Here is a 25,486-nt window from a genome sequence, read left to right as displayed (position 1 = left end):
CCACCGTATATTGATTCAGCCGCACATTCCACTATCCGGCCACACGCTCCACTGAAAACTCGTGAGATACACCGATCGCGTCCTACTAAGCGTCACCGTGCTCCGGGCTCCGACCCTGAGATGACCTCTGGGCTGTGATCCACACGGCACGCAGGCTCCGGAGTTCGCTGCTCTTGGAGGTCGGGAACTGACACGGTCGATAGAGAGTTCTGAGTCCCGGCTGAAGACCCCACTGGCTGTTTAACGCAGCGGCTCCTCTCTCTCTCCAGTTCTGTGTCGTTTCACCTCGGTCTATCTCCGGCTACTTCTCACTCATCCCTTCCTCCTTTGTAAGCATGCTGCTCTGAGATCCATTGTTTAACGGGGCCGTATAAATCTCCAAACTATTGCTACTCGGTATTTATTTTTCTGGAAGTGGAGAGTAAAAAAAAAGCAATTGTTGAAATGATGTCCAGCGTTCCGACCCCGGGGGTCACGGTCACACGGGGGCCAGAGGTCGCAACCGGGTACCCGATACCCGTACCCTACCCGATACCCAGCTACCCGTACCCAGCCGGGTACGGGTAGCCGTTTGCGACCCTGGTGCGGCCGGGTACGGGTAGGCCGTGAGGCACTCGTGAGTAACCGTTTGTCACTCATTTCGGGTAGGGTACGGGTAAGGAATCAAAACCCGTTCGCGACCTCTGACGGGGGCTAACGTGCGGTGCGGTGGTGCGCAGGAGGGTGACGACGCGGCGCTGGCGCAGGAGAAGCGCTCCCGGCACGGCGCGTCGAGCGCGCTGCAGCGGGCGCTGGCGCTGCTGCGCGCGTCGCGCTGCTCCCTCCCCGCCGCGCAGTGGTACATCCGCCGCCTGCAGAGAGTGCGGCGCACCGTGGGCAAGGTCCGCTGCCGCCTGAGAGAGAGGGAGAGAGTGTGTGTGTGCTGCGGTGTGGGTGGGGTGCGGTGCCCGGGAGAGGGTGGTGTGGTGCGGACAGTTTGCGGTGTATGAGCGCGAGCGAGAGAGCGAGCGGTGCGATGTGGACACGGTGCGGTGCTCTGTGATTGCTGTGCCTGCACCGGCAGCAGCAGCAGTAACAGCGTTGTCGTCATCGTCTTTAACATCAGCAGTAGCGGCGTCATTGTCGTCGTCGTCATCGTCGTCATCGTCGTCATCGTCGTCATCGTCGTCGTCATGGTCGTCATCATTGCCATCGTCGTCATCGTCTTCATCGTCGTCATCGTCGTCATCGTCTTCATCATCGTTATCGTCGTCATGGTCGTCGTCATCATCTTCATCGTCGTCATCGTCGTCATGGTCGTCATGGTCGTCATCGTCGTCATGGTCGCCATCGTCGTCATCGTCTCGTCTATTGCCGTGCGTTCTCCCCTGATAGATCCGTGCCAAGGAGGGGCGGCCGCCCCCCAAGCCGCTGCCCCCCTCCCTGCTGGCGTACACGAGGATGCGGGGAGTCGCGCTCGAGCGAGCCGGGGCCGAGGGGCAAGGCACGACGGCGCGCGTTCTTGGTAACGGTTCTCGCAGTCACCGACTATTTGATTCGTCGGGGGTCAAGGGTCGGGATCGTGGTTTTGGGGACACGATTTTGGGGTCACGATTTTTGCGACACTGCGTGTTGCTCTTAACGGTTCCTCCTCTCGATGTGATTCGATCGATTCATATTCTTAGGTTTTTCCGGTAAAGTCACGTAGATAAAAAATTAAAATTAATAAAAGTAGAATAAAAATAAAATAAAAATCACGACGTTTCGGAGGCAACACAAGTGGTACAGCTGTCGTGCTGTGACGGTTCCACCTGAAGACGGAAGCTTGTGTTGCTTCCGAAACGTCGTGATTTTTATTTTTATTTTACTTTAATTTTAATTTTTTACCTACGTGACTTTACCGAAAAAACCTAAGAATATGAATCCTTGCAGTCACGAAAGCTTCAAATCTAGAATTCGATCGATTCTTAGAATCACGATTCGATTCGCAAATAGATCCGCAGTTTTCTTTCTCCTGTGGTGCGTGTAAGGATGTATTATAGTGGCATCGTCAAGTCAAGTTCATTTGTTTAACCAGGCGAGAACTCTAGAGATAAGGATGAAAAGCAGTAACATGAAAACAAGCGCAACAACGGAGAAAATAGAAATTGGAGCAATACCAACTGCATCACAGTCGTGTGAATTTGCAAAATCTGTAAAAGCTTATTAATTTTTTTAATGGAATGTTGGACTTTAACCTGGCCATGTGGCTCAGTGGTAGAGTGAGCGGCTCACAATCGGAAGGTTCCGAGTTCAGATCCTGGCTGGGGATCGATGAAACGAGTGCCATGTTGTGGGGAAGTCAAAAGTTGCTGGCCTACGGATGGATCTGTCCCGCCATAGGAATGTAGAATTTCCACCACTGGCTCTGCAGGGCTGTGAACAGAAGATGAACGCTCATGCCTCAATGCTCATTTGAGCAGGGAATCACTTGGACGTTGACTTTCACCCAGAGGTCGCAATCGGGTACCCGATATCCGTACCCTACCCGATACCCGGCTACCCGTACCCGGCTGGGTACGGGTACCTGTTTGCGACCCTGGTGTGGACGGGTACGGGTAGCCGGGTAGGCCGTGAGTCACTGGTGAGTCACCGTTTGTCACTCATTTCCCAACGTCTTGTCTCTTCTCACAATTCAAGTTCCTAGAATCAACCGACCCGCGCCTGCAACATGGCTTCATCCTAGAGGTCGCAATTGGGTACCCGATACCCGTACCCTACCCAATACCCGGCCGGGTACGGGTAGGGTACGGGTACCGGTACCCGGTTGTGACCCTGGGTGCGGCCGGGTATGGGTACGGGTAAGGAATCAAAACCCGTTTGCGACCTCTGCTTTCACCTGAGCCGTGATCCCCTCCGTATCCCCGGCCCTGTGTGCGTGCGTGCGTCACATGACCCAGGTTGCTTCCGTGAGCTCTGTGCCCTCTGCTTCCTGCTGCACATGCGCGACCGCCTCTCCGAGTGCTGCCGCAAGTACCAGGCGGCGCACGACAGCCTGCACAGCGTGCAGGTAGCACCACCAGCACCACCACCACCACCACCACCACGCGGGCCGGTGACCTCCTCCCACTCAGCACCACCAGCCGCACGGCGCCATCGAGGCGTGGGGAGAGAGGCTCGCGGGACTGACCATCCTGTCGACCGTTCGTTCTGTAGTCGGAGAGGTCGTGTCGTGTCCATTGCCCGCTCGCGCCACTACTGGCGGAAAGGGCCTCCATGAGACCGGAGCCTTAGACAGCTGCTCTCTGTGCGGTACTTGGTCTACTCTTCCACGACGGCCAGACGTCTTGGAGGAGGTGGGCTTACCCACATTATTTTCCCACCACACGTCAGCTTACTGTGGTGCCGAACCCATTTCTACTGCTGGGTGGACAAGAGGCATCAGGGGGCATTTGAGAAACTCGCCCCCATTGCCTAAACTGTCGCCACGTCGGGAGGTGGAATCGAACCGGCGACCTCTGGATTGCCAGCGTGCTGACCGTTACAGCACGGCGTGTAACATCACGTTATTACAAAATGAAAAGAGTCGGGACGGAACAGTGAAATCACGATAACGTCCATATGGTGTGATAACTCCTCCCATGAATGCCCCAGCAATCTCAGCTGAGCCGCCGCGAGTTCTGTAAAGACGCACGTGAATTCCTGAATTCCCGCACGGCGATTAGTTTGACGAATTGTCGACATCGGGGGGGGGGGGTTGCGAGCGCGGGCAGCGCCATCTGAGCTCTCGCCGTTGTTGCCGCTCGCTCAGCAACAGCGCGGCTCGGTGTTCGCGTTCGACGGCGCGGTGACGGCGCAGTGCGAGGCGGTGTTGGCGTGGGCCTGCCGCCTGCTGCCCTTCGCACGCTTCCTGCACGCCGAGGAGATGCTGCAGGACCTCGTGCTCAGCCTCGTCGCAGAGCTGCCCCCCACACGACAGGTCCGGCACGGAGGGGGGTGGGCCGGGGGGGGGGGGGTGGTGGGGGGTGGTGCCAGGGAGGGGAGGGGTGGCGGGCAAGGGGAAGGGTGAGAGGGGAGCGGTTGGACGCGAGGAGCTGTGACGGAGAGGCAGGACACTTGCCAGCGCATTTGTCTACGGTGCTGTTCAACTGTAGTGCTCGCGCTTCTTGTTGCCGCTACCGCTGTGATGGCGCCAGATGGTGGAGATTCTGGCGCAGGCGTTCCCGGACGCGGAGGGGGTGCGCGTGCCGCTGCAGGACAAACACCGCTCGCTGCTCAAGCGCCTGCGCTTTGTCTACGTGCAGGGTACGGGGCGTGCAGCTCCTGCTGGTGGCCACACCACCACCACCACCACGAGCACAGCAGCTTGGGCTCCCACGCACCACACACACCACACCCACCACACAAACTACAGACAACACATCAGAGGTCGCAATCGGGTACCCGATACCCGTACCCTACCCGATACCCGGCTACCCGTACCCGGACGGGTACGGGTACGGGTAGCCGTTTGCGACCCTGGTGCGGCCGGGTACGGGTACGGGTAGGCCGTGAGTCACTGGTGAGTAACCGTTTGTCACTCCCAACGTCTTGACTCTTCTCACAATTCAAGTTCCTAGAATCAACCCACCCGCGCCTGCAACATGGCTTCATCCCAGAGGTCGCACTCAGGTACCCGATACCCGTACCTTACCCGTACCCGGCCGGGTACGGGTAGGGTATCCATTTGCGACCCTGGTGCAGCCGGGTACGGGTACGGGTAAGGAATTAAAACCCGTTTGCGACCTCTGCAACACATACACAACAACAACAACCACCATTCGCCACTAAGGGGCATTGACGTCACCAGGGTGCTTGTGCCAGGCTAAACACATACACTCACCACACACCACACACACCACATCTACGCTACACTGCATACAGAGTACACACACACCACACTCATGGCACACACTCCGCACATCTGTCCAAGCTGCTTTGTGCATCATCGTCATCATCATCATCATTATTATTATCATCGTTACGTATTGTGAAGTATTGTGATGACGATGACGACGATGACGATGATGGTTCTTGTCACCATTGTGCAGACGCAGGGGAGGGGTCGTCGGAGCAGCAGAGCGTGTCTCTGTGTCTGGACGAGCAGCAGGAACGCCGCGACCGCTTCCTGGCGCGCGTCGCACGCACCACGGGCCCCGTGCTCGCCCACATCTGGGAGCCCGCCGCCAATGACGACCACGGGGACGACGACGACGACGCCTCCGTGTCCGCCGCCAGGTTTCGTCCGCTGCTGCGCTCCGGTTCGGCCGACTCGGAGAGCGCCGGCAACGCGGACGAGCCGGCGGCGGCGGCGGCGGTGCTGGGGGCCCCGGATCCAGGCGCGAGCAGAAAGCGGCCGGCGGTTCGGTGCTTCTCCGATTCGCTGGTGCGGCACGGCGCCGTGCCGGGCGGGGGTTTGTCGGGGAGCAAGGCGCCGGCGTCGTCGTCGCCCTCGTCGGCCGGGGCGACGACGCCGGTGGCCGCGGCGGAGTCGTCGGGGAAGACGCCGGTGAGGAAGGGATTGTCGCTCGACGGGCGGGTGGGCGCCGCGGCGAGGAGGAGACGGGCGAGCGGTGGTGACAGCAAATCGCCGTTCCGCGATGAGTGGTCCGATCCCGGGAGCCGCGTTGCAGCCGGAAACGCCGGCACCGATCTGGCGCACGGCACTGGCACAGAGGGAGCGGCGGCGGCGGCATCGGCGTCGCTGCCGCCTGTCGGGAGCTGGGAGTTCGAGCTGGAGGACGACGAGTACCTGGACTTCCTCGACCTCTTCCTGGGCTACGTGCTCGAGCGTGACTTGGCGGGCGGCGCCGGGCAAGACGACGGGGCAGCCGACTCGGTGCCGCTGCTGGCGCCGTTCACCGAGCTGCTGCGGCGACGCGAGCTCACGTCGCTGGCGTTTGAGGCGCAGGCAATGCTGAAGCGCTGGGTGGAGCGGCAAGGCGGCGCCCACCGGCCGCTGGCGCGAACTAACAGCCTCCCGGCGGCGCGTGAGCGCAAGCGCGGCCGGGCGATCGCGGGGACCGGCGGCGCCACCGCCGCACCCGACGAGAAGCCTCCGTTTGAAGCCGGCACGCTCTACCCGGCGCTCGCCGGCCTCTACGCGGAGCTCCGTCCGGAGAGCGGCACGAGCGGGAACCGGTCTCGCGTGAGCCGGAGCGCGGACGCGGTTAAAGAACGTCCCGTACCGAGGGCAGCCGGCGCGACGGGGATCGGCCCGGAGGCACCGTTCGCGAGAGTCGGCCCCTTCGGCCCCCCGCCCTCGAAGCTCTTCGAGGGCGCGAGGAGTAAACCGGCGCCGCTCGCCGGTGAGACGGTGCGGGAGGCTCCGAGCGGTGGGCTCTTCTGGGCGCGGCGGCAGGCGCAGGCGGATGTAGGACGACTCCCGGCGGACGAGTCGGAGGGATCGTGGCTCGAGTTGAGCAGCGCTGGCGCTTGGGGACGCCACCCTCGGCTGACCGGTGGCGCCCACGCAGCGGGAAAGTCCCGTGAAGGAGCGGCCGGATCGCAGGAGGTGAGCGCTCGTGCCGAGCGATGCCCATGTCCGTTTAGAGGAGAATGCAACGCGGAGAACAGGTTCGGAAGGTTCCCCTGCTCGTAAGCGCTCGATGAGCAATAATATTGGGGGCGTTGGTGGCAGGATGGCCGCAGGCCCTGATGAGGCTGCGCGGCACAGATATCGGCTCGGTCGAACATTCGGCTAGACTCTTCCAGCTCCTGAATGTGCCCACGGTAAGCAGTGCACGCGAAAGAGAGAACAGGTGCTGGATCGGTCATCGGACAGCAAGGCGCACGGTACATCGGCGAGAGCGCTGGGCGAGATGACCTCGTTCTGCTCCCCCAAGATGCCCCCAGTAAGCGGGTCGTGCGTGGCATGAGCCTCACCTCGTTGCCTCGCCCACCCACCGCAGGTGAGGGAGAGGATGGCCAGCGCGGAGGGGAAGCTGCTGGAGTGGATGGTGCGCTGGGCTGATCGGCGCCGGCCCACGCCGGGACACCGCGCCAAAAGAGCGACCGGGGAAGGAGGGGACGGCGCGGTCATGAGGGTTCGCACGTCCACGGCGGCCCTCCTCACCAGCCTGTGGTTGCTGGAGCGCCGGCAGGGCCAGCGGGGCGCCCCCAGCCCTGGGCAGCAGGTACCGATGTCGCCCGCGCCGTCGTCACGGCCACGCGGCAGCGCGCAAGCCTCTCGCTCCGGAGGTTCGCAGTTGGAATCCGAACAGGCCCGTCGTTGGTTACGGCTGTGGTCGCGTGTTTTAGCAAACAGGAATACGCGCCGTCGAGCAAAACGGGTAGGACATTGTGTGCCAGCTTCAGGGTCCAAATTGTCAAATTCGACAAGTACCTGCAAATTAAATTTTGATTTAAAGCTTTCGTGACTGCAGGGATTCATCTTCTTGGTTCTTTCGGTAAAGTCACGTAGAAGGGAAATAATAAAATAATAAAAATAAAACGTAATAAAATAATTATTTTAAAATAATAAAAATAAATAAAACATAATAAAATAGCTGTATCAAGTAAAGAGAGAGGCGTTTCATGTTGGTGCGACAGGACACGGTGGTGGGGTCGGCGCGGGTGAAGGTGTCGCAGCGATCATCGGAGAAGGGGGGCAGCACGGACACCGGATACCACGGCTCCTCCGACACCCCGCCCCCTCCTCCCCGCACCACCGCCCAGCGCTCCAGGCTCGCTCGCCACAACTCGGCAGGGTGAGTAAGAAATCCACGGTATCCTCATGGTGCGCCGCACTGGACTTGCCAACACGTTGGCTGTGTTGCGGCCCTGTGCAGGCGGAGAGGGCTGTTGGATCACGCGCACTCGTGAAACTCGCGACCGGTGGGCGTCGAGGTCACCATCTCCCGGCTTGCCATCTTTATTCCATCTGTATGGGGATGGAGGTTTTCCCAACCTCGCACGCTTGGGTTTACTCCGCGCGTATCAACACTCGTCCGTGGTGTTGGAGAAACATCCCCGTATTGGACCCCACAGAGCTTGGGCAATTTCTGGCACCGGTATCTGGCAGCTTTCACCGCTCGTCTCTCGATTCCCGCACCTCTGATTCATTCCCTCTCTTGAGAGTGAGCGATCTGCGCGCGTTGCAAATTGCGCATCATCATCACGATTAACGATTATCATCGGCGTGGCGCCCACGAGGCCAGGCGCATCCTCTGTGGACCGGAGGCCCATTCGTCGTGGCCGTGCGGTGCGTGCGACCGTGCCCTTCCGCCCCTCGTTTGCGCCCTCCAGGCCGGTGCTGGGTCCTCGGACGCAAGTGGCGACGGTTCACCCGGCGCTGGGGGAGGAGGAGGAGGAGGACCTCGCGACTCCCATCGCTGGCGACGAGCTTGAGACGTCGGATTCGGACGTCGACGACGTGCGAGACTCGCGGGACGACGACGCCGATCGGCAGCTCGTACCACACGGTGACTCTGCCAGGGGCAGCTGCCAATTCAATCAATGAGCCAATTAACTAATGCAGTTGCCCATTGAATCGTTTGCGTACCGTGTCTTTGGGGTCGTCTCCACGCGTCCGGTGACCCAGAGGAATCCCGATGCCAGATGGTAGGATCCATTTAGGGTAGATCTATGGGGTCTTTGTGAGTTTGTGAGTCTCTGTGTGATTCAAAGAGAAAATGTCGGGGGACTGTCGGGGCAGAACTTGGAGTCTGCAGTCGATACCACATTGGGAAGTGGGTTTAAAATTGAGTTGCAAGATTTGAGGATACGACAACAACAACAACAGACAGACAGAGTGAGTTAAATAAAAGCGTGTAAAATATCGGTTTTGAATGTCATACAACAAGCATTACTCTCAAGTGAGTGGGAGAGTGCTGCCCTCTGCTGCGCGTGGAGCACACATCACTTGAAGCAGTAGGGATCTCAGACGTAGCTCTGCGACATCCGCTTCTGCGGGCGTCGCAGGCAGCATCGCAGCCTTGAAGCTTACTCTGTGAATGCGTGTCGCGTCGCTCCGTGCGTCGATGCCCCGGCAGGACGCGGCCGGGACGAGTCGAGGGACGAGAGCTCGGGCGAGGGTAGCCGGGCCGAGTCGCCCACGTCATCCCCGTGGTCGCCCACCGCCTCCGTCGTCAAGCCTTGCCGCAAGTCCAGCCTCAGCTTCCTGCGCGAGGAGGTGAGAGGAAGGGCCGCGGGGAAGCGGAGGGGGGACGATGGCGAGAGAGGGAAAGGAGGGGGGAGATGGGCAGAGGAACGGGAGAGAATAGGATGAGACCGAGGAGGAGAGGCGTGGGGGGGGGGGAGGAGGAAGAGAGGTGAGAGCGGCGAAGATGAGGGGAGAGGATGAGATGAGGCGGGGAGGAGTAGGTGAGAGGAGAGGGAGGGGAGATGAGGATTAGAGATCAGGGGAGAGGAGTAGAGAGGATAGATGAGGAGGGAGATGTAAGGAGGGGTTAAGAAGGAGAGGAATAGATGAGGGGAGGAAGTGATAGGAGGGCATGAGGGGAGGAGGAGAGACTGACGGTGGGATGGAAGATTGGGCCAGTTTGCTCTGTGTCCCAGTTGAGCCTCCCAGAAACTCTCCGGCTTCAGACAAAATTGCATGCGGCAAAGTGGAATTAACAGCTGAGCGCTCGTTGTCTTTGCCTGCAACAGGACCCTGGGCTTCAGCTGGGACTCCTGCAGCAGCAGGAGGGATCTGCATTCAGGTGGGGTCACCACTCCCGGCGTCCGTGTCGTCTGTGTCTGTGAACACCCGACAGTCAGTGGGGAGCGGTGGCACAGTGATTTGCGCGCTTCGATACTGGTCCAGAAACCCAAGTTCGATTCTCACTTACAAACCAATAACAGTGGCGGCCCGAGTTCGATTCCCGCTCACGGCCACCAACACCAAGCGACGATTATTTGAACCGGTCCTAGACCTCCCCTAGGTTGACTCGGCCATAAACGCGTACCTGGTGCGGTGTGTAAATATCAGCATTGGAGAGACAAAGGCGGCTGGACGTGGTGTTGGCCGGGCGTGGTGTTCGCAACTCACCACCGTGCCGGCCTTCATAGGCACTGCTCGCTAACATCACTTGCTTCAAAAATCTGTCAAAGGCTATACAGATGATCTTTGTCTGTGTTGTGTGTGTGTGTAAGTGAATGTGTGTGTTCATAACGATGAGCGGAGTGCCATGCGGCCATAGCATAGCAAGTTGGCATAGTAGGGAGCACATGCGGTGCATCTGCAGTCAACCCACAGCACCTGGGTCTGTCCCGTGACCTGCCAGCAAGATTTGTGCACCTAACCTGGCACCATCGCTATGGTGACATCACCACCTGGGGTCACCACCTTTTCCACTATAGACCAAACACAGGCATATTTCTCAGTCAGCACTCGGTCTGTTATCAGCACTGTGGAGTCTCCGGTGATAAAGTTCGACACAGCAATTACCGGTACCAGATCTCGGTACAAGTCAATTTCTTCATCCACCCAAGCACAGACGCCAATTCCTGTACTACCCAGGTGAAACCTGGGCTGGTTGTGGCCCTATCACCACCACTTAGTGGTGAAGGGCAGCAGTGGTTGTTGTTGTTGTTGTAAGGCCAACTACCAGCTACACTCCTGCTGCCTATGAAGTGTAGTCTGGTGTAGCTGTCACTTAGTGGCAGCTGTTGCTGCTGCTGCTGCTGTTGTTGCAAGGCCATCTACTCCTTCTGGTTATGAAGTGTCGACTGATTTAGCTGTCGCTTGATGGAAGCTGTGACGTTGTAAACGTCACAGCTTTTAATTTGTGGCAGCTGTTGCTGTTGTAAGGCCAGCTACTCCCACGAGTTAACAAAGTGTCGTCCAGTGTAGCGATCAGTGGCAGCTATTGCTGCTGCTATTGTTGCAAGGCCAGCTACCCGGCCCAAGGTTGTGAAGTTTACTCTGGCATAGCTGCCAGTTGTAGCTGTTGCTGCTGCTGTTGTTGCAAGGCCAGCTACTTGGCCCCAGGCTGTGAAGTTTCCTCCGGTGTAGCTGTCAGTGGCAGCAGCTGCTGCTGATATTGCAAGGATGGCTACTCCCTCTAGTTACGAAGTGTAGTCCGGTTGGATGCTGCTGCCGTTGTTGCAAGGCCAGCTACTTGGCCCCAGGCTGTGAAGTTTATTCCGGTGTAGCTGTCAGTGGCAGCAGCTGCTGCGGCTGCTATTGCTATTGCAAGGATGGCTACTCCCTCTAGTGTAGTCCGTTTGGATGCTGCTGCTGTTGTTGCAAGGCCGGCTACCCCGGCCCCAAGGCTGTAAAGTTTCCTCCGGTGTAGCTGTCACCGCGCTAGGCAAACAACCGTGCGACCCACGCCGCGTGGCCACGCCAAGTGCGACCGCTGCCAGGCAACTGTGTTTAGAGATCGCGGTGAGAGTGGGGCGGGGGGGGCGGTGGTGTTTGGGACACGGAGACGTCCACGTGGACGTGGTGCTCGCGGATTCTTCACTCTGCCCGCCCGCCCGCCCGCCCGCCGCCACCGCCGCTGCTCGCGTGACGAGAGAGGTAGAGTTACCGTGAGAAGTTTGGTTGAACTGTTTAGAAAGAAAATGATGGTCGTTGTCGTCGTCAATGGTTATGACGATAGGCGTAAGGGAAATGTTGGTCATCTGTGTTTTTGGGGGTCTAAAGCAAAAATATATGTTAAGGAATGTGTTGTGAAATATCTAGTGTATAGTGAATGACATGTGTTGAATGTAGTCGATTGTATATTAGAAAGCATAGTGAGTTATATAATTTTGTTCACTTTCTCCTGTCTCATCTGATGTTATTTGTGCCATTTGGTTGTGTTATTTGTGTTGTCTTGTTATGTAGTTGTGCTGTCTGGTTGTGTTGTTTTGGTTGTCTTGTTATGTTATTTTGTGTTCGTGTTATTTGTGCTATCTGGTTGTGTTATTTCTGTTTGTATTGTAATGTTATTTGTGTTGTGTGGTTGTGTTATTCGTGTTATACGTAATAATGTTATTTGTGCTGTCTGGTTGTGTTGTATTGTAATGTAATTTGCACTGCTTGGTTGTGTTATTCGTGTTGTATGTAATGTTATTTATGCTGTCTGGCTGTGTTATTTGTGTCATCTTGTTATGTTATTTGTGCCTTCTGGTTCCTATTCCAATACCGCGTTGTCTCCGCAGAGGGACGGTGGCCGTGTGAGTGAGCGAGTCAGCGAGTGATGGAGCGCGTGCGTGGGTGCTCCCGTCACTATTGCGTGGGCAAACCCCAGCACGGTCGCTCTCGCAAACGATGCTCTGCCTGGCCTCCTGAGCTCGCACCGGGTTCAACAAAACACGCTCGAAACTCGATCACCGCCACGATTTTTCAGGACCGATCCTTCGCTCCGAGCGGCGCCCACCGACGGGGAGTCGATGGCGTCGCTGCACGGGGAGTCGAGGGCTCGGGCTGCGGGGGAGCTGAGGAGAGGGGGGCGCGGGGGGTCGAGCTACGCGGAGGGACCCCACGCTGCAGCCGACGCCGGCTCTGGGTCATCGCGGGTCGCCTTCATGGAGGAGGTTCAGCGCTTTGCCCAGGTGAGGAGTCGTCGGGAGTCAGCGTCATCGTCAATAGCATCGTCGTCCGCTGATACCCGCGCGGGTTTTCTCGGTTTGTGCTACAATGCAACCCTCTGATGCGATTTTGAGTTGTGTCACGCGGTGTCCCCCGTAGACGCTCAAACATTCACGAGTGGCGCTGCCAAATCGAGCAGGCCCAGCCCACCACCTCCCCGGTACAGGATTAGTTTTTTATGAAATGGAAGATATCTGTGAGATGCCGATGCTATGCGAGCGTGCTTGCACTTTACAGAACGGGCAGAGCCGTGGAGTCCGATTTGTCTTTTGCCAAAGCTTGCAGCTCTACGGCGCGTTTTCTGGTTGCGTTTTGCTCCACGCGCTGAGAGTTTCCTCTGAACGCTGGGAGTTCAGTTCCTGGAGAAGCTCCCAGCACGTGCCGTGAAATGTCGGACGGCGTGCCCGTCGCCACGAGAACACCCGGGAGAGCCGTAGACCACCATCCTCTCCATCTTCTTCCTGCCGTTGTTTCCACGCGTGCTGCATCTGCCACTGCATTGCCCGACTCCGCGGCATGCCCCGTGTCCCGCACGCGACAGTTCCACGTGCAATTCGGTTGCTTCCGAGGATGATTGTGCGTCTTTCACGACAGTTTTCTTCTAGATTTTAAGCTTTCGTGACTGCAAGGATTCATATTCTTAGGTTTTTTCGGTAAAGTCACGTAGGTAAAAAATGTTAATTAATAAAAGTAAAATAAAAATAAAACAAAAAACACGACGTTTCGGAGGCAACACAAGCTTCCGTCTTCAGGTGGAACCGTCACAGCACGTTGCCTCCGAAACGTCGTGATTTTTGTTTTATTTTACTTTTATTAATTTTAATTTTTTACCTACGTGACTTTACCGAAAAAACCTAAGAATATGGTTTTCTTTTCTTGTTTATTTTTACACAGTTGCCGAGCACGGGCTCAAAGGCCAAAAACCATCAAGCAGCCAGAACAAACACTACTGTCAAAGTTGTCATAGCGATAAGAATTAACGCATTTCTTGCAGTGAGCAAAGTTATTATGAGGGCTTTTGAAAAGAGACGATGGGTGGGAATTTCAAAGTGGAGCAGAGAAGTTTAGCGACCTGCAGTGTGGAGCGTGAGTGATTGAGGAGTGAGTGGGTGAGTCATTGGGTGAGTGTGTTGTTGTGACCTGCAGTGTGGTGGTTGAACGCAGTGGTGGATGAGATTAAACAATTGGTGTCTTGTAGACCGAATTTCTCGACATGTGAAGAGGAATCAATGGGTGACATTTTAGTCGATAATCCTGTTTTTTTTTGTTTTTGAATGATGCCCTACATCCTGTCTGGCAGACTCAGCAGCACAACTTCATATCCATGATGCAGGCAGTGGCGATGTCACTGCCCGGCTTCATGAGCTCCGACCAGAGCAGGCACCCTCCTCCTCCACCTTCTGTGCCACCACCGCCCTCACCACCGCACTCCCACCACGATCGTGCTGATCACGACCGCTACCACCACAGTCGTACGCACCACGATCAGACTTACCGTGGTCATGTCCACCACGATCGCGGCAACCACAATCACACTCAACGCGACCGCAACCACCACAATCATGCCAGCCACGATTCCAACCACCATGATGAGACCCACCGTGAACACACCCACGCGAGCTACCGGCAGCAGCCACCAACTCCACCACCAGTACCAGTACAACCACCACCATCGCCACCACCACTGCCAGCTGACCGCCCCTCGGCATTGCCTGCGGTGCCGCTGGGTAATGGATCTCTGCTGGGAGGGAGGGCGGCACAAGGACCCCTGGAGCCGGGTGGCCAAGCGGGCAGTGCCACGTGCCTGTCGGACCACGGCACCATCGAGGTGGCTGTGTGATTCGCTCGATTCCTTCCTTGGCCGAGTTTTTGTTTTACCGCGTAACTCAGGATGATAAGGAATATCACTAGATTAATTTCATGAAACATGAGAGTGCACGTCTTATCTTTAAAGTTAACATCATATGATTAAAATGTATATATATTATATTGTGCAATGGAAATGTATACACGAAAATATCCTTGATAATGGATAATGTATAATATGGTACCGTGAAAATGTGTATTATATCACATCATAAAAATTGATAATTGAGAAATGACATCATGGCACTCCTCGTTAACTCGGCACCTACCGGCCCAGCTGTCCAGGCCGCTGGCGCTCGAGGATTTGGACGCCCCCGGCCTGGACTTCGCCCGATCTGCGGCTGCGATGTCGGCGTCCGAGCTGGCGCTGCCGCTGCTGACGCTGAGCGGGGACAGCCAGCGAGCGCTGCCAGATCGGCTCGCCCAGCCCTCGCTCTCGCTGCCACCGATTGCCGCGGTGGCGCCGGGGGCCGCCGGCCTCACCACGCCGCCGGCGCTGAGCGGGATGGCGCTCCTCACGCTGCCGCCGCAGTCGGCGCTGCCAACTTTCCTGCCGCCGCCGCCGCTGCCACCGTTCATCAAAAGCGGCGCCGGGCTTGCATTCGCTGGTAAATAATGTCGACGTGCGTTCTTAACACACAGGTCTCTATGAAGCCGGTATCATGCTTCGTAATGGGTCTTTTGGGCTCAGCCACGATAATGATTACGTTTCCAATTTTTGTTGAGTGACCCTCCATCACCCGACATAGCCATATAAATGGTCACGTGCACACGCGAGTGGTGCACGTGATCGGAAGCAAGGGGCAGAATGCTGAAAATTCGAATTTAGATTCTCCCATTACATTAATTGGACGAAGAGCTAATTTAGTAATGTAATAAATGCACTTTATTTATTTACTTTGTGCTGGCTCCTACGTTGTGGACCAGTGGTTACTTGAATGAGCTAGCTCTGTGACATTCACTTCCGTGGGATGCTCTGCAAGATTTCCGAACCGAGTCTGTCTCGCGACGCGTCGCCGCTCGCACGACCGCGATGCAACTGGGGGGAACGGTCGTTTAACCAACTCAACGCTGAGCCCTCTGTCGCACAACGCCCACTCAGGGGTGCCCACGCTACGGGCTGCGCCGCCCAGCCGCCCCGTCACCGCCTGGCCTCCCAGCGATCATCACGGTCAGCCGCAAGCACACGCCGGCGCTCCCCACGCCGCGGTCGTACCGCCAGCGCCGCCGCCAGCGCCGCCGCCAGCGCACCTCGACCTCTCTCAGTACGACCCTCGCTCGCTCCAGGAGGCCCGCGAGCAGCAGGCGCGTCGCTCCCAGCGCAGGCCGAACGTAGCTCACGCGCACCTCAACCTGGACATGTACGAGCTGTCGGGAGCCCCGCGCGACGGCCCCGCGTCGCTGCCCCCGCCACGTCTGGCGGCCACCGCTGGCGGCGCCGGCCCCGCCGCACCGGCGTTCCTGGTGGCGTCCGGACAGGAGGCAGCGGCGGCGGTGGCGCCGGCGGCGTGGCCGCTCTTGGGCTTTGAACAAGGTGCGGCGTCGTACCAGACGGCGCACCTTGCCTACGGCGAGCCGCCACCGCCGCCGCCACCCCCGACCGTGAACTTGATGCTCCCGCCGATGGCTGTGCCGAACGCCGCCGGGCAGACGCTCAGCCCTGCCACTCCTGCACCTCCCGGCGCTACCGCCCGTTGCGGTGAGAAGTTGATGATGATGATAATAATAACGACTTTTTTGTCTGGTAGTAGAACCGCACTGAGTGGTAGGACTCTGTTTTACGAGGGTCCTGCATTGGGTTTTTATTTAAAATATTTTCAGCCAATTCATGATGTTTATTGCCATCAATACTGTCAACATCAGCATGAATATCATTTCATCATCATCAGAATGAGAGGCACCGCTTTGCTTGTGGCACCACTCGGGGAGATGATGCAGAGAGTTGCGATCTGCGACCCCGTTCTAAATTCAGCCGCTGTGACGTCACCTCTGACCCTAATCCCGCCCCTCCTCCTCCCCTGTCGCTGTCACGAGCGCAGAGTCCGGCGCGCGCTCCATCTCCTCCACGCTCCGTTCCCCACCTCATCCCGCTCTCCCAGCTACAAGGCATCCAGAATGGGGGGCTGCCCCCAGAAAACCTCGGCTCCAGTGGGCTACAGCTGATCTCCACGGCCCCCCCAAACGAGCGTGACGCGAGGAGGTGAGATGATGGGGGGGGGGGGCACGGGTGATGGTTTTACTGCCCTCGTCACCAACTTCTGGGGCCCAGGGTGTGTGGCAGGTGACCAGTAGCCACAGCCATAGCATGAGCCACAGCCAATGCATGAGCCACAGTCAGCTGAGATTAAGCCGTAATCCTAAGTAAGCTTGTGATCCTACGTGAGGCTATGGGTTTTATGTAAGTCTCTTGGTTCTTGATAAGTCTATGGATCCTATCTAAGTCATGGGTCTGATTGATTTCTATAGGTCTTTATAGTCATATGTAAGTCTATAAGCCTATATAAGTCTATTCTCATATGTAAGTAGTCTGTGAGTCTATGGGTCCTGTGTTAGTAGCGAGGGCCACAGCGAGATAGTATACTGGATGTGGTGTGCTGGGTGTGCAGACCCAGCTGAACTGAAACCCTGATGGCAATGAGCTGTGTCCGGCAGGAGGAGACGCCGGGCAGAGGAGACGGACCCCGATACGTCCAACAAGAGACCGTCCGTGTCCTTTAGACCCGAGGAGTCCATCATCCCCACGGAGGCACGACCACGGACGCGCGAGGTTTGTCTGCGTGTCTGTCTGTACGTGTGTCTGTCTGTACGTGTGTCTGTACGTGTGTCTGTACGTGTGTCTGTCTGTACGTGTGTCTGTACGTGTGTCTGTACGTGTGTCTGTACGTGTGTCTATCTGTACGTGTGTCTGTACGTGTGTCTGTACGTGTGTCTGTCTGTACGTGTGTCTGTACGTGTGTCTGTCTGTACGTGTGCCTGTACGTGTGTCTGTATGTATGTCTGTCTGTACGTGTGTCTGTCTGTACGTGTGTCTGTACGTGTGTCTGTATGTATGTCTGTGTGTCTGTCTGTACGTGTGTCTGTACGTGTGTCTGTCTGTACGTGTGTCTGTCTGTACGTGTGTCTGTCTGTACGTGTGTCTGTACGTGTGTCTGTACGTGTGTCTGTACGTGTGTCTGTACGTGTGTCTGTCTGTACGTGTGTCTGTACGTGTGTCTGTCTGTACGTGTGTCTGTACGTGTGTCTGTACGTGTGTCTGTATGTATGTATGTGTGTCTGTCTGTACGCGTGTCTTTACTTGTGTCTGTACGTGTGTCTGTGTGTATGTGTGTGTGTCTGTCAATGTGCACATGGCCTGGCACAAGCATCGTGGTGACGTCACCGCCACTTAGTGGCGAATGGCGGTTGTTGTTGTTGTTGTTGTTGTGTGTATGAACCATTCTCATATTAGACCACAATCATGTTTATTAGTATGACAATTGTTTACCCAGGAAAGCCTCACTGAGTCTCAAAATTCTGTTTCGGAAGGTTCCTGCTACATTGGGATGTTTGGCTGATCCGGTAAACGAGACTTTGGCTTCATGTGGTGGGGCTTCACAGGTGACACTGAACCAGTGGAGGACATTCCACACTTCTATGGCAGAGGCCAGTCAAACGATGCTGCCTTGCCACAAATTGGTTCTGATTTTAGCGACCCCAAAAAGCATAATAGCGAGTAAGTGAATGCGGAAACGCTTTTCGTCAAGGAAACGTTGAGCAAATGCGCGCAAGCGACCCTTCATAATGCCCCGGGCGCATTGAAGCGTGAGCCGGTTGCCGGTGTCCGTGTGGCGAGTTCTAATCGGAATCTCTGAACGGCCAATTGGGCCTCTGTGTAAACGGCAGGAGTCGCAGCAGACAGAAGTTGACCTGGACGGAGACGGATACGTGATCAGAGCCGGTAAGACGAGAGATCCCGCCATGTAACGATGCAGCGGGTTTGAATGTTCGCTGCGCGTGACGAGCCGGTAGGGGTGACGCTCACAGCCTCGCCAGCCCGTGGGGTTGTGAGTTGTCAATCTCAAATGCCGGCGACGACGGCGGCGTCCGTATTGGATTGGTTGTCGCTGCAGAGTGTGCAAGGTAAAGGTGGGGGGAGAGATCAGGTGCGTGAGCGATTGCCTCTAAAATCTAGCTGGGGGTGGGGTGTGTGTGGTGTGCGTGAGTGGTGTGTGTGAGTGGTGTGAGTGAGTGGTGTGCGTGAGTGGTGCGCGTGAGTGGTGCGCGTGAGTGGTGCGCGTGAGTGGTGCGAGTGAGTGGTGCGCGTGAGTGGTGCGCGTGTGTGGTGCGAGTGAGTGGTGCGCGTGAGTGGTGTGCGTGAGTGGGGTGCGTGAGTGGTGTGCGTGTGTGGTGTGCGTGAGTGGTGTGCGTGAGTGGTGTGCGTGAGTGGTGTGCGTGAGTGGTGTGCGTGTGTGGTGTGCGTGTGTGGTGTGCGTGAGTGGTGTGCGTGAGTGGTGTGCGTGAGTGGTGTGTGGGGAGCGGTAGTGCACTACGAGCCCGGCGACCTGAGTTCGATTCCCGCTCACGGCCAACACCAGTGACGATTATCTGAATCGGTCCCGGACCTCACCTAGGTTGACTCAGCCTCAAACTGAGTACCTGGTGCGGTGCGTAAACATCGCCACTGGGGAGAGAAAAGCGGCCAGGCGTGGCGCTGGCCACCCACCCCCACGTGTACCGTGCCGGTCTCCGTAGGCGCTCAATACCAGCACTTGCCCTAACAGTCTGTAGAAGGCTGTATGGGAGATATTTGTCTTTTAGTTTTGCGCACGCGCGATTAGGGACACGCTGGTGCGGCAGGTGAGGGGGGGGCATCATGTAGCAGTAGACAGACCAGGGCTCGTGGTGATGGTGTGCTCTCTGTGCGCTGCGCAGGTGCGTTCAGGGACATGCTGGCGCGGCAGGAAGTGCTGCGAGGCGCCGTCCCCTCCTCGGCCGAGCTTCACCTGTTTGCCAGCACCGGCAAGAACGCGACGAGCAAGCGGCACGCGGCCACCAACACCACCACGACAGGTGCCCACACAGACACCTACACGCACACACCGCGTAGCATACACACACACCCCTCGTACGTAGCACACATACACACAGACCACGTACGTAGCATACACACACACACACACTTACACCTACATACACCACGTAGCATACACATACACACACACTTACACCTACACACACCACGTAGCATACACATACACACACCACGTAGCATACACCTACACACACACACCACGTACGTAGCATACACCTACACACACACACCACGTAGCATACACACACACACACCGCGTACGTAGCATATACACACACACACCACGTACGTAGCATACACACACACACACCACGTACGTAGCATACACACACACACACCACGTACGTAGCATACACCTACACACACCTCGTAGCATACACCTACACACACCTCGTAGCATACACCTACACACACACACCACGTAGCATACACACACACACCACGTACGTAGCATACACCTACACACACATACACCTACATACACCACGTAGCATACACACACACACCACGTACGTAGAATACACCTACACACACACCACGTAGCATACACGCAAACACACCACGTAGCATACACACACCACGTAGCATACACCTACACACACCATGTACGTACCATACACACACCACATAGTATACACACACACACACACACCACGTAGTATACACACACCACGTATGTAGCATACACCTACACACACACACCTCGTACGTAGCATACACACACACACACACACACCTCTTAGCATACACACACACACATACACCTACATACACCATGTAGCATACACCTACACACACACACCATGTACGTACCATACACACACCACGTAGTATACACACACACACACCACGTAGCATACACCTACACACACACACCACGTACGTAGCATACACCTACACACACACACCACGTACGTAGCATACACACACACACATACACACACACATACACCGACATACACCACGTAGCATACACATACACACCAAGTAGCATACACCTACACACACATACACACCACGTACAGAGCATACCCACACAGCGCACACTGTCGTGAACCACTCATTATTTGTAAGCACTCCTTATTTTGCCGATAACACCTTTACATATAGAGGACCGCAGAGCTCAAGGGAGAATTTGGCGCCGGCTCATCGCCTGGCTGCTACTGCCTTTCCCGCTCGTCTGTGGTTCCTCCTCGTGCCCCTGAGTCTTCCTCTCTCTTTGAGAGTGAGCGGACACCATGCGGCGGCGTTACGATGATGGTGATGACAATGACGATGATGTGTGGTGGCCATTGTGAACAGACGACATCAGACCCGTGCTGGCTGGGCACATTCTGCCCCCGGACGTCGTGTTTGGACTACGCTACCCGGACCGGCAGGGGGGAGTCACAGCCTCGACGGCTCCCCACAGTCAGCCCAGCGAGCAGGTCTGTAGCAACTCCCTCGCCCCTCCAACCTCCACCCCACCACATTCATTCAGCGGCAGTGGGCGACCGAGCAAGTAAGTGGACGAGCTAGCGAGCGAGTGAGTGATCGAGTGAGTGGGCGAGCGAGTGAGCGGGCGGGCGAGCGAGTGAGTGGGCGGGTGAGCGAGTGAGTGGACGGGCGAGCGAGTGAGTGGGCGAGCGAGTGAGTGGGCGGGCGGGCGGGCGAGGGAGTGGGCGGGCGAGCGAGTGGGCGGACGAGCGAGTGGGCGGACGAGCGAGCGAGTGAGTGATCGAGCGAGCGAGTGAACACCCTGCGCTGTGGGATGGTTAGCTGTGCCTTGTGGCTGAGTCACCCAGTGAGTTTTCATTGGTGCGGAGGTTTGGTTTGCTGTCTGCAAGGGTCCTGTGGATGATTCTGAATCGAATTTCACTGATTTATCAGATTACCAGGTGGATTACTGCACCTCTGTTCGTAATCATCATCGGTCACCAATCACCATCATTGCAATAATCATCACCAATCATATTCGTCTCGGTCACCATGATCATCATCGACCATCAACATCTCTATGCCGGTAGCAACATGCGACTAAGTGGGTGAACACGCGCCGTCACCGCGCCCGTCCAGGTGCCGCTGGCGCGCCGCTTCATCAACGTGGTGGACATCGACGGCGAACAGCTCAGGGACCTGCCGGCAGCTGGGGCGGCGTCCGTGGGCGAGGCGGCCCGGCCCGCCGCCCTCCCCGAGCCGTCGAGCGCCGAGCTGCACCTCCTGGCGGCCTCCGTGCTCAACGCGGCGACGCCGCTACCAGGCCGCGGTGAGCGTCCCGGTGTCAAGGCCGCGGTTTGGTTTCGCGAACGGCGGTGGCGGCGATGGTGATCGTCGAGCGGAGCGCGTGCGCAAGGGTGATGACGCATTTTGAAACTGTTGAGCAGAGTGAGCGGCAGAGGTCGCAAACGGGTTTTGATTCCTTACCCGTACCGATACCCGGCCGCACCAGGGTCGCAAACGGGTGCCCGTACCCGTACCCGGCCGTACCCATACCCTACCCGTACCCGGCCGGGTACGGGTAGGTTACGGGTATCGGGTACCCGATTGTGACCTCTGGGATGAAGCCATGTTGCAGGCGCGGGTGGGTTGATTCTAGGAACTTGAATTGTGAGAAGAGACAAGACTTTGGGAAATGAGTGACAAACGGTGACTCACCAGTGACTCACGGCCTACCCGTACCCGTACCCGGCCGCACCAGGGTCGCAAACGGCTACTCGTATCCGGCCGGGTACGGGTAGGGTACGGGTATCGGGTACCCGGTTGCGACCTCTGGTGAGCGGCGGGGCTGGGGCAGCACGCGTCATGGCCAGGAGGGACGTTGGCCGTTGGTCAGGAGCAATAACGGAGCAGCAGCCAAGGGATGGAACGCGTCCGAGCGGACGTCCACCGAGGAGATAGAGCCACGAAATCAGCGCGGGTGCGAGTGCCGGGCGGGTGGTTACATTACTGGACCGCAGTGGATTGACCACGGCTGATGGTGATGATGGTGATGATGGTGATGATGGTGATGATGGTGAAGCTGTTTGCATGGGAGGGTTGGTGAATCAAGCAAATCTGTGAAACTTCTTCCCTGTGAAGCGTCAAGGTCGCCATCTCTTGGCTTGCCAGGGTATGATGACAGTACAGAAAGTGGATTAATATCCATCTGTACGGCGATGTAGCGTCACCCTCCTCGTACGTTTTCTCCGGGTGCTCCTGTTCCCTCTCGCACGTATAGACACTCGTTAACAGAATTGGCCAAAACATCAGAATCAGAATATTCATTTATAGTGGAGGAATCCGATGAGCTATAAAACTCACGGTAGTTTTACAGATCTATCGGACCACAGCGATTGGCTAATTGTGGGTGGGAGCGGTTCTGGCCGCCTGCCCAAGCGCTCGTCGGTGACTTGCGAGATTCTGCGCACGACTCTCCCGCGGCGTTGCGCCCCGCAGCGTTGCACGGGCGACGCCGTTCGCAAATCGAGCGTTTGCGAACCACTCCGGCTTCTTCTTCACCTCCGCCGCGCAGAGCGCCAGCCTTCGCCATCCCGCGGCGACCGTCTCACCGGGCGGCTGCTGCAGCAGGAGGACGATCCGATGCCGGCGCCGGCACCAGCGCCGCCGGCCGAACAACAGGAAGGCGCCGGGGATGCGGGGACGGCGTGGGGAGCGGCAGCGCGGGGGGCCGGCGGGTCCGGCGGGCTCGGGGGGGCGCACGGCCGCGCGGCCGCCCGGCTGCGGCACATGGACGCACAGCTGGCGGCGTTGCAGCGCGTGGCGCACAGCGTGGAGGCCGACTTCCGCAGCGCTCACCTGGTGAGGCCACCCCCCCCCCCCCCTCCACGCTCCACGCTTCCTCCCTCCTACTCGAAGCCAAACTCTCAACGGATGGAATTCATGGCCGAACATCCCAATGAATCAGAATCAGAATCAGAAAGGGTTTTATTCGCCATGAAAGTTTCGCACAGACAAGGAATTTACTTTGGCAGGAAGGTGCATACATTCAACATATAGGAATCTTAAATCTTAAATAAGTGGTTTACAAGTCTAACTATACTAAAGGTACAAAGTCTAATTGAATATAGCAGCGCCCCCCCTGAAAATGAGTCTCGAAACTCGCTGAGGGTTTCGCGGATAAACAAACGACACCACGACGACGATTGTTAACGTGGCGCGTTGTCCGTGCTGCCGCCACCGCGTGTGTGTGTGTCAGCTTGTGGACACCATTGAGCAGCTGGGTGGAGTCGTGCTGCCTAAAGACCCCGAGGTGACGTCTGGACGCCACGCCGCATGGCGAGGCCCCGCCACGGACAGAGGTACGACCCGGCACGCACCACCGGACTGCAGCGACGTAGCGGTGGGATCGCGCCGCACGGTCTCGCACAGCGCCGATAACCGCCCAGGTGGCTCAGCGGTGGAACGGGTTCAAATCGTGGGTTGACTCACCCCATCATCCCAACAGAGTCGATAAATTGAGGGTAAATCAAAGTGATTGTCCTTTGGATAGACTCGCCCCCGCCATATGAATGAGGAATTTCCACCGCCGGTTCTGCACGGCTGTAACCAGGGATTGAGCGCCAATGCCTCAAGGCTCCTTGGTGTGGCGTCGCTGCCATTTACGTTTCAATGCGACGCCTAGGCAGTGATGTCACTCGGTGACATCTAGGAGTGCCTGACTACAACTTTAAAAAAAAAATTCTCGTTAACAAACCTTCAGGCTCTCGTCAGCCGGGGCAATACGCACGGCCTGGAGTATACGAGTCAAGAGTCAGAGTCATCTGCTCAAATGAGCATTGAGCCATGAGTGACAAACGGTGACTCACCAGTGACTCACGGCCTACCCGTACCCGGCCGCACCAGGGTGGCAAACGGGTACCCGTACCCGGCCGGGTACGGGTAGCCGGGTATCGGGTAGGGTACGGGTATCGGGTACCCGATTGCGACCTCTACTCAATGGCCCAGCTCTCCCTGACCTTCCCCAGGTCAGGGTGGCACCCCCTAGGGGCTTGTGCCCGCAACTGCAGGTAAGTGCACATATATTGATGGCATACGATGTGCATTTCCGACGCGACACATCTACAGCACATATATATAAGTATTATATGATAATAATTAGAATAATCCATAACTTTCCGCTCTTTGCGCAGAGCTGGGGCAGGCGGGTGGGTGGGCAGCGCCGTCACAGTGGGAGCTGGACGTGGATGAAGCGGAGAACGGGCACCTGCCCGTCCAGCGGCACATCCGTGGACGTCTTGGGAAGGGACGTGCCATCACCGACCCTCCCCGATGCGGGTAGGGAAAGCGGTACCAGCGATGCTCATAACTAATACTTTAATACAACCGTGAGTACGGTCACGAATACACAAACAGGTGCATTGAGAAGGGCCATTACTATAAACGTCACCCGTTGTATCTTTTTTCCTTTTAAGGCCACGGTGTTATGGATGAATGGGTCGAGTTTGTTGTTGTTTGTGTTCATCCACCGCTGCCAATGCAGCTAGCAGCAACGACAGGCAGGAACTTGTTGAGCTTCACGCGAAGCTTTGTGAAGCGTCTCGATTTGCGGCAGCGATCAAACGTGTAATAAGTTAAAATTGTACTCGCATTGTATTCATACGGGTGAGTTCTGACTCACCGTGTTTGTTTTGCAGGTAACGGAGAGCTAATTTACGGCGCGGACAGGTGTGTGTTACGCACACACACACGCACACACAAGCAGAATTCACAGCCACGTGAAAGCCCGTTGAACGTTCGTTACCATATTACGTGGAGCGTGGCCGATCTTGTCACAGAGCTCAGTGCTTAGCAGGGATCAGCCTGGTTGAGGTGGCTTGGAGGGTGGCCGGAACAGCAGTGGATTATCGAAACCATCTTTGCGGCGCTTGGGATGTATCCCCTCGAGCGTGCTGGGTTTTCCCTGGGCTCTCCGGCTTCCTCCCACACGGAGCCCGCACAGCCCAACGTAGTAGCAGCAACCCCCCTGAAAACCGAGCCTTGACACTCGGTGAGGCTTTGTCACACTAAGTTTTGATTTAAAGCTTTCGTGACTGCAGGGATTCATCTTC

General features: G+C 57.0%; 1 protein-coding gene across 1 annotated transcript in view; it reads left to right on the top strand.

Annotated features, from left to right (window-relative positions):
* The window catches only part of LOC133350162 (ciliogenesis and planar polarity effector 1-like), a 52,893-nt gene that overhangs the window by 18,981 nt on the left and 8,426 nt on the right, over positions 1-25,486 (top strand). Inside the window, 27 exon segments of the mRNA XM_061564209.1 lie at positions 720-881; positions 1,375-1,504; positions 2,919-3,028; positions 3,770-3,937; positions 4,155-4,263; positions 5,049-6,511; positions 6,909-7,133; positions 7,549-7,706; positions 8,245-8,420; positions 8,991-9,130; positions 9,610-9,662; positions 12,282-12,486; positions 13,824-14,351; positions 14,667-14,997; positions 15,492-16,045; positions 16,047-16,088; positions 16,429-16,589; positions 17,042-17,156; positions 18,272-18,326; positions 19,301-19,438; positions 20,763-20,887; positions 21,516-21,705; positions 22,951-23,237; positions 23,635-23,737; positions 24,569-24,645; positions 24,647-24,713; positions 25,073-25,103. Coding sequence (XP_061420193.1) covers positions 720-881; positions 1,375-1,504; positions 2,919-3,028; positions 3,770-3,937; positions 4,155-4,263; positions 5,049-6,511; positions 6,909-7,133; positions 7,549-7,706; positions 8,245-8,420; positions 8,991-9,130; positions 9,610-9,662; positions 12,282-12,486; positions 13,824-14,351; positions 14,667-14,997; positions 15,492-16,045; positions 16,047-16,088; positions 16,429-16,589; positions 17,042-17,156; positions 18,272-18,326; positions 19,301-19,438; positions 20,763-20,887; positions 21,516-21,705; positions 22,951-23,237; positions 23,635-23,737; positions 24,569-24,645; positions 24,647-24,713; positions 25,073-25,103 — 5,903 coding nt within the window.

This window comes from Lethenteron reissneri, chromosome 4 (genome assembly GCF_015708825.2).
Source record: "Lethenteron reissneri isolate LAM-NWPU_2019-01 chromosome 4, ASM1570882v1, whole genome shotgun sequence".
Taxonomy (NCBI): Eukaryota; Metazoa; Chordata; class Hyperoartia; order Petromyzontiformes; family Petromyzontidae; genus Lethenteron; species Lethenteron reissneri.
Note: the sequence above shows the minus strand (reverse complement) of the source record. Positions and strands in the feature narration are given on the sequence as shown.